Here is a 17,395-nt window from a genome sequence, read left to right as displayed (position 1 = left end):
TTCTGGGTAACACTGTATCTCCATTCACACTCTTGCTGGTTATGATGTTACTGGCTGACCTAGTGGATGTTTACATGACAACAAATATGAAAAAATGAAGTGCAGAAATGTTGATCTGGAAAAAAGGCAACAACAAAAAATGCACTGATGCATTATTGTGTAACATCAGTGACACAAGGTAGGACATGACTGAGCCCTGCTGTAGCTGTAGATGTCAACAAACAGCCCCCACTCCCATTCCGTGTACAAGGCAAACTCCCAGTCCCCAGCCAATCTCACCGCGTTCTAACTCTGCAGCACAAATTGGATTCGGGAAGTTTCCATGCCCTGCAGCTGGATGAACAGGATTAAATGCGGAAATCTAAAGCTTTGGGTTTTTTTAATGCTCCCAACAGTCTCACCAAAGCATAAACTACTGTGTAGATTAATGAAATACATCAGCCTGCCTCAAAATGACTTTAGCTGAGGTTACTCAACTCTCATTCTGTGTTTTGGAACAGCCACTCTTGGGGGCAAATGTTTCACAAGTGAACAAAGCACTAAATACTCAATGTTCAAGATTTTACATGTGACTGCATGCTTTTACACTGTGGTGAGCAGGCACATGCTTGAACCAGAACTTGGTCTTAAAGTATAATTAGTATATTTTAGACTTCAGTAGATGGCATATAGGTGGCGTTAACCACATCAACACCACTCAGTACAGCATTATGTAAGCTGCCAGTGTAGTAAAGTGTAAATAAACTAATTTCCTAATGTATGTTATGCCTGCTTCACTTTTTTATGTGACAAAGTCTTTCCCAGTTGGCATCTAAAAGACTAAAACAAGTCAAAAATAGTTTTAAAACACTCTCTGAGCCTAATCTAGTACTTATTTTTAAATGTTGTGTCACAAGTAGCCCTCCAGCTAAGGATTAATCTCATCGATCAATCTACTAATTGTTTTGTCTAAGAAATTTCAGAAAATGCATAATTTCTCAAAGATCAAAGTGATTTATCCAACCAAAAGTCCAAAATCCCAAAGATATTTGGTGACGAAGCATCAAAAATATTCGAGTCTTCTAAAAATCTTATGAACAGGAATATCAGCAATTTTCAAAATGCAGCGATAACACAAGTTTGTCTACTTTAAGGGAACACAAGAAAGCTTATATGCGGAAAACCTTCTGTCTAAAAGCCACAGATTGACCTGCTTTGTTGGCTTTTCCTACATTTTTGGAGTTTTGCAGCACAGGAAAGCAGAAGAATGTCTCACTGTGAACCATAACTCACATTCCAATTATATGTGACGCAACAAAAGGCATTTGTTTTCTTTACATGCAACCTTATCTGGTCCACTCTGGCAGTGCACAGTCAATGGCCGTCCACTGGCGGGGTGTAAGCGCTGCTCTCTGGCCTCAACGAGCTCTGGTTTGGCTGTCGTCCATGGCTGCACAGCTGGGCCCGGTTGTGCTGGCCAGCTCCCCGCTTCCCCGTTGTTTTGGGTTAGATAATGTTATTCTTCAGAGGGCTGGGCCCGCTGCCCGCTCACTGCATTAACCCCCGGCGTAATACCTCCCCATCCAACCCGCTGCTCTTTACCATTTGCATTGCTCTCACATACATGAGCACCACGCCCACATACGAATGTACGAGTGCACAAAAACCTATGCAGATGTGTTGCTTCTTCTTCGCTCTGATACTCAGAGGAACTTTCTCAGCATATCAAACACTGAAGAGGAGGAGAAGGAGGATTGTGTATGTGTTTAGATGGCAATCTATGTCAGGACTCCTCCAGCAGAGAGATATGAAAATGGGAAACACATAATCCAAGCATAGTGTGTTCCCCCTTAGTGTGAGAGGGTCAAAGCACAAGTACACTCCACATAAATCCATAAACTCAACCTTCCTTCAAAAGCATAGCGCGCTTCATTGTCAAACTCAAAGAAACGGGATTGCTTAAAGACAGCAGATGAAGACATCGTGAAAATAAATACTGTAATTCTGTCTGTGTTTCTCCCTTTCCCACGAAGAAACACTGTACAGTTCACACACACAAACTAGTCCAAACACAACTCTACTCTGAAAGCTTAAACTCAGCTAAAACACCTGCGTACCCCAGTCCTGGCCTCCGTGAAATACTGAATAAACCCACAACCTTACAAACTGTGTCAATAGTCTTTGTCAGAAGGCGAAACGACCTGTAGGTGCCAGTCTCAGATGGACAGGTCTCATTTCACTAATCGCTGCACTTTGTAAACAGCCACAGTTTTACGTCAGAAGCCTGAGCACACACTCAGGGGGGTTATGTCAATATACCTTAAAGCCCCTGTCATCACCTATACTGTCAGGAGTCAAGTCAGGAGTTTGTCCCTGAATGTAAGTAAATAAGTAAGTAAACTTTATTAATGTGGCCTCTGCACGGGGACAGCAATAGCTGTGAATGGTCAGATTTGGCAGCTTATACATTTTGTAGATTAATTTTAGTTTAAAATCAAATTAGTGATAAATACATAAAAATGTAAGACCATTTTTTTTCCCCCAGAGCTTTCAATCTTACAGCCCCAGTCTGTTTCAATGGATGGAGTTATTAGTCACGGTTTTGTTCTCACATGAACAAACTATGTATCTTAGATAAATATTTGATACCAAAACTTATATCTGAAGGTTACATGTCTGTAAAGCAAGTTTCTTGGTACTTATTTATCTACCCGATATACCCGTGATGAGATATGTCATGTGTAACATACATATACATCATTTCAGTCACTTTAAGATCGTTATTCATTTCCATGAATGTAGCACTCCTAACCTGACAGAGACGCACTGATGTAGAAACACATGCCCGACGCCACTGCTACACCCGTCCACAACAGATTCACACACAAATACACAGACGCGCACACACACACACACACACCTGGTGTTTTTTCCAACACAGGCAGGAAGGCGGTGGTGTACTTTCCATCACTTTTCCTTCTAGGAATTCAAGATACCAAAATCCACCCAGGGGAAAGAGGATATATACACTGACATTACTCTGACTACAAATGCAAAAAAAAAAAAAAAAAAAGAAAGTTCAATCGTGTTTTGTTTTCTTTCTGTAAAACAAGCCCAATGATCTACCAGGGGAGTTAGAGTTCAACTCAGGGAACAAGTGACAAACATCTGGAAACAGATGGGGGGGGGGGTTTAGCCTAAAGTTCAACTCTTGCTTTAAGTAATGTGTTAAATGAGCCAACTTGCTGTGATACTCTGTGTTTATCTGCTGAAACATTAGCTGCACTCGTTAGCATGTTCACCATCTTACTACCTGGAGAGGCAACAGAGCATCCAATGTGTGGGAGCTGATCCTGGAAGCTACTTTATGAGAGTTAAGGCGAAGATTAGGTGATGTGGGGAAGTTAACCTCCAGCAACCTAGATAGCGTTTTAGCCAAACACAGTGCTCGTCCTAAAAGCCTTTTCTCTTATATCCCTCAAGGTGAATCATACTGTATGAGAATACCAACAACTATGTAAAATGAGCAGCCAAACAAGATTATATTAGGATTAAATGAGCATTTTCCCTTTTATTTCCTACTTATAACACAAGAACTGACTAGTGCTACACTGCACTGTTTTATGACTTGAGTCTTCATGTTAAACATCTTTTATGTGGGTGGGTTTATGTCAGAACAAACTAGAAGGCCTCTGAGATGTTGCAGACCTCCGCCAAGGCCAACAGTGAAATCAGTGAAATCAATGAGACGATAATCTGCAAGTGTGACTAATACATATTTATGGATATATTTCCCAAACTATGACATGTTGTATGTTTGGTCATACCATGCACTTTGTCATAGAGACCAGTGTTACAATTTGGTCAATATTAGTGCTTGTTCTTGCTCTAAAATTCAATGGGTCCTTCCTTGGCCCATGCTACACCCTTCCACCAAGTTTCATGACAAATCAGGCCTGTAGTTTCTCTATTATCTTGCTAACAAACAGAAAAATGGCACCGAAAACATAACCTGCTTGGAGGAGGAAATAAACAAGTTGTCAGATTTTGTCAGATAAGAAATCTGTGTATAAAAGATCTGGAGAGTTGTGAGTAGCAAAAGCTGGAAACTTAGGTCAGGGAGCTATCACAAGTCATTAAAAAACAGATACAGAAAGAAACAGAAAAGGGAAAGACGTAGAAGAAGCAGAGAGAGGGAGAAAAGAAGAGAGACACAGAACTTTGGACACAGCTTTGTTAAAGAAGGTGGGGCACTGAAAAGCCCACTGGAGAATACTGGGGAATTCTGTTTGCTTGTGCTGCATTACATTCCCTCTGCAGACTTCATGGGAACGAACCAAAGTCTGACAAAAAAAAAAAAGGGAAATAAAGCTGGTATCTGTGGAGAACAGTTTCACATCGAATGAAAAACAAATATTTGAACAGATGGAGAAATTTTTCTGTTGCTTCTCTCACTGCGCAGAGGTACCACAGCTTCATAAGCATAGCACAAAACGCCTCATTCGGATTTTACCCTTCAACAACTTGCTAAAACACACAGATGAAGAAAAAAAAGAGATACAGGAAAGGGAGAGAGACAGAGACGGAGGAGGGAGGGAGGGAGGAAGAGAGGAAGTGAGATAGAGAGGAAGATTTGGGATAACAGAGGCTTGGTATGTAGACAACTGCTGTGAAAGGAAATAAACAGATCCATATTGCACACGCACGTACATATCATCCTCCGTTTCCATGTTCCCACTGTCAACCTACATGCTGTACATCAATGTTTACGTTTGTTTGTCTGTGTATCTATGTCAGAGTGTGTGTGTTTTCTGGAGGTTTGAAGTGTTTCCAGCGGCAACACCCAGCTAGTCAACATGCGGTCGGCAGGAGCCCCCCCCTTCCCTCTCTCCAAACACCAACAGCCTCATCACACACTGGCCTGGAGTCAAGCAAATAAACTGCACTGCAGTTGCGCTGGGGAGGCCGGCAGTCTGCAGTGAACATCACAGACCAGAGCCGGGCACAGACAACTGGAGAAAGCTGCAGAATGCAACTTTTTTTTTTTTAATAAACTTTAAAACAACTGAGCAGATGGGATGTATTATCTGTCTGGGTCTGTGTGAGATGCTGTGTGATTATGTGGTTGTTCGATGACGTTTTGGGGCGTGTTCTCATATCAGGAACAGTTTGGTTTTCACCGTATTGCTTGTAGAGAGAGAGGAGATGGTAATCGAAAAAATAGCCAAACTGCTCTGCCACAGCTGGTCATAAAAACTGACTAAACAACATAGAGAGGAAATTAAGCAAAAGATGATCAGTTTTTGATTATATCTATCTCTATCTCAGAGATATACAATCTCACCAAGTTACAAAATGTCAAAAATGTCAAATTTCAATCAGCTACCCTAAAAATCCTTCCCTGTTTTCCAGCTTCTAAGCAGAGCATTTTTCAGATAGCTTCAATAAGTGATTCTTGTTTCTAATATAGATATTCTTGATTAATTCTGCTGCCCTCGTTGCCATCAGCTGTGGCCTTGCAGGGAAATTCCTCCCGTTCCTGATATCCATTTCTGACTCCCCTACTACCTGTCAGCGTCATCACCCCTGCTGGGTCACCGAGCCTGCCGAGAGGCGAAGAGGGATTTACGAGAGGCTGGAAACAAGCCAAATGATTTCCTGTGGCAGCTTGAAAGTGGTGGGGGCTCTCTCCAGGCGAGGATCATTATTCACCATCTATTGGGCTTAGCGATGAATGGCTCTCATGCACTTACCACATACTATTTAATGACATAGGCACACACACACACACACAGTCACACATGGGTTTTACATGACTCCTTTCTGGTACAGTCATACAGAAAGGAACTCGAGTTCATAAAAAGTGTAAGAATGTGTAGCCATGCAAATTCCCTGCAGGGTTTCCTCTAGCCTCAGCAGTGTCTCATGTGCAAGTTGTTTAATGTGCGCTGAATGAGGCTCATGGACACGGAGGGGTTAAAATGGGCGGGGAGGGGCTGGTGTGAGGAATCTGACACAGAGGGCCAAGAGGGATGATGAGGGACACTTACAGGAATCTCTCAATTTCCCGTCGAGGGGCGTTTAACAGTCAGATTTATCACAAAGCTCTGCGATCGCCCTCCTCTAACTGTGGACTCTTCACTTTCATTGTCCACTCATGCCATAACAATTCACTGAATCACACCTGGTAGGGCTTTGGGTTCATTGCAAGACAAACAAACAGCTAATGATGATTATCTTCTCCCTTTCCCATATTTATTACAGACAAAAAAAAACTAGTGCTTCTGCCAGAAAAGTATCAGTTTGTTTTTAAAAAGAAAGATCTACCAAACCCTGAGCTTAGATACATAAACAGGGGTACAGGAAGCATCCCTTTTGTGTTAAATCACTTGAAAACACAAAAAAGGGGATATTTATTTAAATAAAAAACGCAGTGGATTATTTCTTTAGGACCTCACTATTGCTGTGAATGTTTATGGGAGCCTGTGTACACGTGCTTTATGTTCCTATATCCCACACAGACATGGGATGCAGGGCTGTTTCAGAAGGCTTCAGATGAGACGCAGCAGAGAAATCCTCCTGCATTCATGCTGGGCTGCAGACGTGAGTAGAATACTGAGACACTGGAAGGACGAGCTGGATGCTCTGAGGAATGCTGAGGCCTTGCCGAGCCAGCAGCACAGCTCTGACTGTGACTCTGAAGAGTGAGGGATAAAGCTTTAAACACTAAAGAGCAGCGCGACACCGCCTGTCTGCCTGACAGCCTGCAGAAAAGACAGTTTCACCTGCAGTGTGCTGTTTACACTAGTACCAAATACCAGGCCAAATCAGAGCATTCATAGAGCCGTTAATGGCCCTGAATTGCCAACGCTAATGAAATGTTTAGACAATGGCACAGAGAATCATTAAAATGCATCTATTTCAGTCTGTAAGCAGTGAGAATACATTAGAGTAATGGACTGTCAATCCTAATTTCATCCCTTTTCTGTGGAGTTACTGAGGAATAGTTGGAGAGTAAATGGTTTCTGTGTTTTTGTCATTGCAACACCTGAGGTCCCACATCTCAGAGAACGTCTCTAATGAATGCAGCAGTTAAAAAAAAACAAGAAGTCATTTTTCAACACTTACCTCGGCTGCCATTTTCTTCATCCTAGAAAAAAAAAATAAAGTAAGTGTTAGATGATTTGTGATTTAAGAGAGGGGGAGAGAGAGAGAACTTCAGCTCCCCGTAGGAAAACACTGTCTGATGACAATGTAAAGCAGTGAAAACAATGTAAGTAAAGCATACACTCAAAACTGATTTAGATTTTATTTCGGTGGGCCTTTTCATTTGGCTAAAATCTGTGTGTTTTCTGCCCCTGTCCATAGCAGTACATCACTTGGCATCTGTGCTATGGGTTGTTTTCCAAATTAGGGTGTGCTGACCACAATCTACTTTAAGTAATACAACAACTACTTCAAAAACTTCAAACTATCCCTTTAACACAGCTACATACAACTGTTGTGACAAAAAGCCACTTCATAGCCATGTTTGTGTTTTTTCCATTTCCTCAACACATAAAGCCTTAATTTCCCTCAGAGCCCCAGTTAAACTCCACTCACTCCGTCTTTAATCCACCTCCCCTCAGTGACACATATGTTCTCCATGTATCCTTTAAGACTCCCTGCTCTCCCAAGGCTTTCCTTAAGACGGTCTGACCCTCTTCAAGCTAACCCCAATATCCTCAAACTGCGATTAATCAAGAGCTCCAATCCAAGACCCTAAAAGTAATTACAATGAAATGTGATGAATGTACAAGGATGAGGATTTTTTTAGCCCTCCCCTTGTTGGTTTGGGTTACGTAATGGGAGAACTGGTCAGGCTGTACAGTGAGTGTGACCTGACAGATTGACATTTAAGGCTTCAGTTTGAATATTTCCCAGATTTATGTCTTACGATAAGAAGGCCACAGCAGAATCAAGGCAGTCAGCTAAAAGACAGTTTGTTTTAGTTAGATTTCTATAATTGTATAATAAATAAAGTGTCTCAGATTTAATTACATTAAGAACTGAGAAAAATGCCAATGCAGGGGACTCAATTCTGCTTTGTCAGGAGCTGCCAGTGTTTTAAGATGAATTTACAACATTAGTTTTTTTGCACGACACGCATCTAAAACCACTGGGCTAAAGATTTCCAGTTTCTAAGAGAACAAACTCGCTAATGTCCGTTCACTTCAAGTCAACAAAACTTGGATATCCTTTTTTTTTTTTAGGTTATAGCAAGATCTCAGAAGCACAAAGTGGTCCAGATCGGACATAAAAGTGGCTGAAACAACACTGTGATACCCAAGAAGGCCTCTGGGAAAAACTGTCTTCTATCTTTTTAGTTACACAAATGTCTGAAAATCCTAACTATTGTACCACAGATTCTCTTTAAACATGCAGCACCAAAGCCAAAAGCTATAAACAGAAGGCACTATGCTAACTTTGTAGGAAATCCTTCTGTGTAAACTGAAGAGGTTGTCCAAATACACTTCAGAGAAAAGTAAACCCAACTTATCCTGAATTATCACTTAGAAAAACTGATAGTCCAGGAGGCCACGATAAGCTTTGAGAGAGCGGACTCAAAACACCAGCGAATTTTCCCATTAAAGAAGCCCGGTCGTATTTACCCAAAACCTTTTAGTCTGTGCCCATTAGGAGTCGGAAGTGCTGTAACGTCAGGATTAATACCAAAGGGCAGATTGGTAATGATGTTATCCAGAGGACGGCTGGCAGACTTCCCAGGTGGGATGAAACAAGGCGGACAGGCTCTGAAAACCCCTTCCTACATTACTGAGAGTACACATGAGTATTAATATAACAGACTGGTGTCAGTGATGGTGACTCTCTACTGTAATCGCAATCTTGAACCAATAAAAACTGATGATATACCCAAGCGCTTACGCAGTGTCTAATATAAATACCATTTCAATAACTTAAGAAAGTTAAGAATAAGAATAAGAATGACTTTATTTATCCCACAACAATTTCCTCCGGGATAAATAAAGTCATTCTTATTCTTAACTTCAGAGCTGTGCCGCAGCTCCATACAACATACGAAATTTGATTTCGAAGAAAGGAGAAGACCCTGTCCCTGTCTCTGTTTTTACGAACACTGATGATATAATTAACAGACTAATCTGAGACACAGAATGGGGAAAACACTTCCTCCAACTCTGTTGCACAAATTAAACCGAGGAGCTCCTCACAGCTGGAATAAATTACAACAAGTGGTGGAACAGCTTCAGGAAGACCTCAAAGCAGAAAGAAATATAAAGTACACTAAGATAATGAGTACTTACTGTGTGCAGTTAGTAAATAGTATAGTACTGGGACACATTTCACATTTGTCCCCAGAGCACTAAATACTATGCTGTTTGTGTAGGACCGCGTTCAAACAGCAGATGAAAGTCATAATTCTGGTTATGTTTTCCCCTTATGTCACATAAATCAGATGAATGCAGCTACATAACGTCATATCTTCTGATAACAATCTGCAGCACTGACTAGTAGTTAAAACCTTTGTGCTCTTAGCAGCGAGGCCAGAGTTAGGAGGAGGATAATATAACCACAGTGAAAAGCGCATTTTTGGAGAAGGGCCTTGATTCAGTCCAAATTCCTAAGCATTCCTAAGTTGCAATCAAATTCTATTTCCTTAAACAACTGAAAAAAATGTGCCTGTGGCCTGATATTATTTCACCTGTTTCTAATATAGTGTCTCTTTTAGCGAAGATTTAAGTCAGGTCCTCCTTCTGGCCTGAGGCATGCATCATTTGATTCACCAAAAGTTTATTTACTTTGGAAACATAACTTAATTTTCATACCTCAACTGCTGGAATTTCTTTCTTACTTTAAAATACATTCAGCTCTAAACCGCATTAGATGGAATGTGTTGTTTTGTTGTGTTTAGTGTCATCAGAGTGGTACGAGATGACGGTCTGTCACCTTCAGAGAGTTGTGGACGGCAGACTCAGGCGGGTACACGATGAAGTGTCGCAGTGTGAAACCGAAGCCCTGGGAGGTTCGGCGCAGGTGAAGTGTCTTGGGCCCCGGCCAGGAAAAAGGCTCTTCGTCTGCCGCGGGAGAAGCCGCGGCCGACGCCTCGCTCTGGTCGCGCCCATCCTTCTGCTTGGCCTGAAAAGAGACAAACAAGCAGGGAATGTCAGTGTTGATCTGCAGAACGTATATAGAGTGAAAATATGCTTATTTGCTTGGAGTTACACGAGAAGACTGATAACACACTCATGCCTGTAAAGTAAATATAAGCCGATATAAACTGAAAACAGAAGGAATCAGTTATGTTTTCAGTTTTTGAACAGATTAAATAAACCACAGCTGCTACTAACAATTACTGTTGATACTGATTAATCGGCTAATCATCTTCTCGATTAATCGTTGGTCTATAAGATGAGAAAAATGTACATCACAATATTCTAGCGCCAAGGTGACCTCATCAAATGTCTTAGTTTGTCCGACAAATAGTTAAAAACTGTAGCCATATTTAGCGTAAGACATGAGTGGCTGTTTTTAGTTAAAATAAAGAAATGCCTGTGTGGACAAGAGTTACAAGCAGTTCAGCCCAAGAGTTTTCTCCGTTTTTGTTTTGTTTTTTTACTTAAGGGGACTTTTATTTAAAAGGCATTTGAAAAGTAACCTGCATTTCACAAGGAAAAAGGCAAAATAACGTCAGAACATAATGCTGTTAAACATCAATAATATTGTCTTTCTTTGGAGAACATCTGAATGTCTTGCCACAGCCGAGGTTGGGAACCACCGATGTAGATGAAGCAACGCTCCACAACAAAGAAATCAAATGTGGTTGTGAAAATAATGACACACTGATAGTAAAACTGTCATTTCCACGTGATCACTGCTGAGAACAAACTCGCGGGAACAGAGAAAGCATAGTAACTCCATTCACCTCACCGCTGGCAATTGTGGTTTTGCTAAAACAAAGAAGTGTTTTCACAGATGAAACAGCCCATGGCTCAGCATAGACCTTAATAATCAATTTGATGTAAAAACACAAGAAATCCCCCTGTTAGTCGTTTATCACAGTTATCGGGACAGTCATCTTCTTCCTGCTGGATAACAAAAGTTTCCTTTTGTATTCAACGTTCACACTTTTGGGAACATGAAGAGAGAGTAAACAGGAGGGTTTATTGTTAAAGGATAGCGTGTAGAGTGGCTCTGGGTTAAGTAAGACTGCATGAATAAATGATAACATATTGGTTGCAGACTGCAACCTGCTGCAAAAAGGCAAAAAACACGTGGAACATGTTTGAGCTGCACCATTTCTGTCATCACAAACAGCACAGGGCTCCGACACCGTTTCCAAAGTTAAATTCAAGCACTTCTCAAGCATTTTCAAGGTGCATTTAAGCTTTTCCAGCATATTACAGCTGTGCTAAATTACAAGCACTGAAATCAATTACTCTCTGACTTATATTACTTATTTATCTAAAAAGCCAAGTATTCTGTCAGATGGTGATCTATTATAGTAGTGCTATTAGAATTTCAAGCTGTTTTAAGCACTTTCCAAGCAAATCCAAGCACTTCTCAAATTTCACCACCTTTTCAGGGATACAAACCCTGACAGTACGGCAGATGGATACTTCTGCATCACAGTGGATGTTTGAAAGGTTAAACGCCCTGAAAAAAATTATTGTGATATATTCAATCAATCATTAGCTTGTCAGGGGGTTATTCTGCTGGTAATAACTTTGTTATTTTCTGGACTTGACCTCTAATGTTAGTTCACATACATTAAGTATCAAAAAGTTCTAAATATTCCCTGACTCTCGATGCCATAATCATTTCACCCAGCACGCCCGGTTATCTGGTGACAGAGGCCAAAAATGCAGTTGAATTATTTTTGTTTCTAAGTTGTGGTTAATGTCAGTGATCACAATATCTGTCAACATAATCAGGATTGTCATTTAAGCCACATTTGTACAGCCCAAAGCTCCACACAGCCATACATATGTTTTTAGTTATTGCACATTTGGAGCTTTGCTGGGCTATTTGGCGTGTTTGCATGATGACAGACTTATCTACTAAATTCCTACTGTGACTAACACAGGATAAAACAACCCTTAAATGCTGGCAGCTCTCAGCTCGCCTAACTTTGTGTTGTGTTACGTGTTATGCCTACATAAGACAACACGTGCTTTAAAACTCTCAACTTTACAACTTCTACAGCAAAAGGGGGAAAAAAAATGTGTTTACGCAGACACAGCCTCAAATGGCAACTGTAGCTAAGCTGAAAATACAGTGAGGCACTCTTGTGTACATTTAACACCGTGTTTAACTGACGATGGGGAAAGATACACACAAACACACACACACACAGAGGGAGTATGGGTGGTGACATACCAAATCTAATCTAAACACTCAATGGTATGATATAGGGCTGCAACTAACAATTACTTTCATTAATAATTCATCAAGACTCTGACTAACCACCCAAAACCAAAGATATTCAGTTTATTACCACAGAAGACTAAGAAACCCAGCAGGTGTTCACATTTGGTCTACTGATTAATTGATTATAGTAGTTGATGATTGATTTGAGACCTCAGTCACATTTTCTAACAACGCATATGTAAACAAATCAGGCTAGCTTACAGCAAAAAGCCACAAAATACTTTTATTAGTTCATTCATTTATTAGTTGCTTAACAGAGGTTAAAATCAACTATTTGTAATTACAACTATTATTTTTTGAGCAAAACTGACCCCAAAACAATATTGTTCTTGCCTCTCAAATTTAAGATTTGCTGGACCGTTGGTTGGACAAAGCAATCAATATGAAAATGTCAGAATAGGCTCTGGGAAATACTCTATACTTGCAGCCCTGCGAGTACCATTTTCTATGAGAGGTAAGCATTTTTGGGTGTTTTAGGCCAAAAAAATGTCAAGTGTTGCAACAATCAAAACATAGAATACCAATACCACTCTCACAAGACATTATCCAGATCTTCAACTCTACTGTTGTTGGATTGTAGCTCTCCAAAGAACTTTGCAACCCAGATTTATCACAGCCACGAACAAAGGACACATATTCTATCACTCTTTATCACAACTCTCTATTGAGAAGCACTCTGGTCTCTGCTGCTGTGAGCTTTCTGAGCTGTGAGACTTCTGTCACATCCATCATCAAAGTAATGATGGAGCTGAACCACTGCACCACAGGGCGTGCGTTAGTGGTTATTGCTAACACTACCAGAGTGACTCCGGGCTACGAGGGCCTGCCAAGAGTTTCAGCCTCAACCCAGATCTCTCCACAGGCTCTTCTCCTACCAAAATACATCTTAGGTGTGGATCCAAAACAAAGACATTCTCCTCAGTCGCCCCTCTGGCTTCTCTCTCTCCTCAGAGTGTCTGGGAGCAGCAGATGTAGGGGCCTCCGGAGAGTGGGATGGGTGTGGGCTTAATGGTATGACTGGTGAAATCACCACCAATACCCAGTGGTGTGGAGCTGGAAGTAAGCCATAGTCCACAATGTGACTGAGGGAGGAGAGCTGCCAGTCCCACTCAGCTGCTTGTTTTGACTTCATGCTTAAATTTTAATGTCGTATTATGCAATAGCTAAGCCATTTGGTTCAAATGCACCATGGCTGAGGTACTGCACACACACATTTTCCATCTTTCTATGTAGGTATGTGTGTGTGTGTGTGTATATATATATATAACATGCTGAATAATATAGGAAGAGTAGCAGCAGTGGAGCACAGTGTGAAGGGAGAGTACAGCTGCATAGTGCTACTGTAGTCTCCAGTAAAAGACGGTCATATTCAAAAGAGGTACAATACTGTAAATCTGCTCCAAACGGGCTCACACAATTACCTGATAAATACTACTCAATTATGCATGCAGTCTGTTCATCAGAACAGTCACCATTATGTGCAGGCTGAGGGTTTGATCTGTGTGCTGCCATATGGTGCTGTGGCCTGCGGGATGATGCATTTGCATGCCTGTTCCTGCTTCTTTATGTATATGAGATGAGAATTTGAATGGCATTACTTGTGGACCCTGCTTTTCTCCACACTATTTTGTCTGTGAGTCACCCATGGGCCGTCTGACCTCATGGATGCACCTCTTTCACTCCCTCACTTTTTCTTTCCAAACTTCTCTCCCTGCCTGACCACAGACTTTAACATTAGTCATCCTTAATCATTATACCACTGGAAAAAATGCCTTCAATTGACTGCTTTGGTCCATCACTAAACAATGACTTTATTCCATTAAGCTACAGTCCATATTGAATTGCTGCTGGGATGTCTTTATTCTTGACGAAATTCTAAAAAAATGAGGCTGCTGCACGGAAAATAAACAATATCTTCCGCTGACAGCAAAGTGTCACTCTGAAACGAATGGAGCAACAATAAACGAAACCTAAAACCCAAACACACACACACACACACACAGACACACTCGCATTACAAAAGATATCGGTCAGTGAAACAGGACTACCCTACTGCTGGAGAGCATGATGACGCACACAAAATTCCTCAGACAGCACAACAAAGTGTAGCGCCCCTACCTGCCCCCCCCTCTCAAATGCTTCCTGTGTAAACCTATATGCCTCTGCCAGACACTGATATGACCTACACACACATTTCAGCCAGTCAGGGTATTCCTAAATGCCTCAAAGCTCTAACACAACTTGCTTAAAATGTCAGTTGACAAGGATGCTCTCCATCTTTCCTCACACATCACTCTCCTTACCCGAGATCGGACACAGTTCTTCCTGGAGGCTTCTCTGAGCCGAGCCCAGGACACGCTGCGATTAGGGCTGGTGAGCCCTAGTTCCACTTCTCCCCAGTACGCTCTGGCCAAAAGCTGGAACCAAAGACAGTACGGCTCTGACAGGCAGCCATCCACCCCAGCTAGCCGAGCCCAGGGACAACCTCCAGATGACGGGGAGGGAGAGAGCGAGCAGCACCCTTCGGCATTCACGTCCACATCCCGCAGGTCTGGGCGATCCTTCAGAGGAACCGGCTGACAGCCTGGCGGTAGCCCGTTCCTCTGGGCCAGCATGGCATAGCCAGGTCTGAGGTGGTGAGACCAAATGGCAGAATAGATGAAAACTATCCCCAAAAAATCTTCTGTCTTCCACTTCCTCCTTTCTTCTAGATAACCTACTCCAAGTTCCTTCTGGTTTAGTCCATTTTGCAACCTCTTCCTCCCTCGGTTCGTCTTAAAAGCTTTACTCTGGTCTTACTTCGGAGAAACAGGGCTGTTCCTCTGGGCGTCCAACAGACACATGATGTTTCCACTCAGCCGAGAGGAGAGCTCAGCGGCTGAGTGCGCAGCAGAGAGCCTAGGCCGACTGACTAAGGCACCCACCCACTCACCACACAAAACTCCCTCTGAAGTATGCACACACACACACCAGGCAGCTTGAAGTGAGTTCTCTCTTTCCTGTCTCCTCCATCTCTCTAACTCACCTCTCCCGTTGCCAGCCTCTCAAAAGTTTGAGCTGTTGTGCGCTCGCCAGCACACGCACACTAACAGACTCACGTGTCGAGGCTAATCAATAAATCATAAGAACAAATGAAAAGAGAAGAGAAGACTCACACACGAGTCAAAGGTAAGCCAAATAGGAGGAACATTCAAAAAGCTTTAGAATAGGAAGCACAAGCAGTATAAAGCTGCTTTCTGCCAGCAGATAGGAATAACTTGGATTGTTTTCACAGCCAGTGGAGGAAGTCAAGTGGGGCTAATACAGATAAGGAAGCATATGGGTTCTGTGAAATCCATAAGGCACAAAAATGTAGAGTTGACCCCGTCATCTCTGCATGCCTGCAGCTCATCTGGCAGCTACAAAGAACTACAGCCTGGGTGGCAGACTTTGTGGTCTGAGAGACTACCAAGTTGCACAAGCACACACAAACTCCTGTGTATTACGTATTTACTTGTTTATTTAACATGGACTGTACAGATAAACATTGTTACGTAATGCTAAGCCAAGCAGCAGATGTAGCGTATATAGGGAGTCCAGTTAATGCTAACATGACTTTTCACCAATTTACAATAGTGTAAGTGGTATTTCATCCACTAGAGAAGCAAAAAAACTGACATTTGATTTTTTAACTGAATTTACAGAGGGCTTTTCTCAAGATTGTCCTGCTTACAGACTGCTTGATTGACATCTTCCTCACTAGTGTTGCTGCATCTGCTAGAGCAGGAGAATTTATACTATTCATCATTGTTATAAATTCACAGAGTTTAGTTGACGTCGACCTTATTTCCCCATCATAGCTCCGTTCAACGTCAACCAGACTTGACGTGTAATTGATAAGAGTGACTGAGCACAGTGAAACAACATTTAGACTAATTTCATCCGTTTTTTAATCTCATTTTGAGGGTTCATGTGTCACTATAGATTATGTATCTTCATCGACAAGTTTGCAGATGATACTTTACAGCAAAGTTGTTACAAGCAAGTTCTGGCATCTCAAACTTTGCTGTTGACAGTGTGCAGATACTAAAAGGAACAATGGAAACAAATCTAGACAATTGTCACAAAGCCAAAGATTACATATTCAGTCCCAGAGGGGGTAAACCTAACTCACCTTGGCCATGACAGTGAAACCCCACCTCCTGCTCTGAATTAGACAGCATGTAAATCTAAGCTCCACCACCTGCAACCACCAATTCTCCCTTCACACTCGCCTTTTAGTATTACATAAGAGGCCAGCCGTGCCTCAAGGGAATACCTCTTCAATCCATCGACGTAAACAAACTCCACAGAGGCTTGGCAACTGCCTTTATCCTAGTAGCAGTGAAATGGTTGGGAGCAGGATTGACTCAGCCCTGATACCTTTTAGTAAATCTCTCTGGTAGAGAGCAGGGCCAAAACATCAATTTAATATTTAATCACATTTTCATCTCAGACCTCTCTAGAGCTTTTGTGCTGCTCCAACGGCAACATCAGGACCCTGTGCTGTTACTTAATGTTGACTATGTCTGTGTAACATTGCTCAAGGACAAGGGATCCATCTTTAGTCTCCAGGGTGGGTTATTAGTTGGACAGATTGTCCCTTAATCATTCAGTTAACTGGTTAACTTCCAACGACAGCTAATGCACGTCCGTCAACAGCCTGTGTGCTTTTTATTGTAAAGTCGCTCTGGATGAGAGCGCCTGCTGAATGGCGAAAACATAAACACTGGTCTATTTTGATTTTGAGGGTAATATTTGCCATCCAAGACAGCGGCGACCATGAAAACAACATCAGGAACACAGTCGTGGAATGTTCCCTCTCAGCGTTTTGTTATGAGCATCTTGTTACCACATTCACTCGGCTTGATATAGCATGTGGTATTCTGTATGGAAAAGGCGGCAGAAATAGAAGTCGCCAAACACAGCTGGTTGAGACACTTGACTTGTG

The 17,395-nt window shown here is 41.9% G+C and overlaps 1 protein-coding gene across 1 annotated transcript in view; it reads right to left on the bottom strand.

Annotated features, from left to right (window-relative positions):
* The window catches only part of arhgap21a (Rho GTPase activating protein 21a), a 40,964-nt gene extending 25,721 nt beyond the window's left edge, over positions 1–15,243 (bottom strand). Inside the window, exons 1-3 of the mRNA XM_070852630.1 lie at positions 14,730–15,243; positions 9,946–10,134; positions 7,108–7,129 (exon numbers count right to left, since the gene is read on the bottom strand). Of these exons, the coding sequence (XP_070708731.1) occupies positions 7,108–7,129; positions 9,946–10,134; positions 14,730–15,041 (523 nt within the window). The 5' untranslated portion in view covers positions 15,042–15,243. The remainder of the gene's footprint in view (positions 1–7,107; positions 7,130–9,945; positions 10,135–14,729) is intronic.
* Between the last annotated feature and the right edge of the window lie 2,152 nt (positions 15,244–17,395).

This window comes from Pempheris klunzingeri, chromosome 21 (genome assembly GCF_042242105.1).
Source record: "Pempheris klunzingeri isolate RE-2024b chromosome 21, fPemKlu1.hap1, whole genome shotgun sequence".
Classification (NCBI taxonomy): domain Eukaryota; kingdom Metazoa; phylum Chordata; class Actinopteri; order Acropomatiformes; family Pempheridae; genus Pempheris; species Pempheris klunzingeri.
The sequence above is the reverse complement of the archived record's forward strand: the minus strand, read 5'-3'. Positions and strand labels throughout refer to the sequence as shown.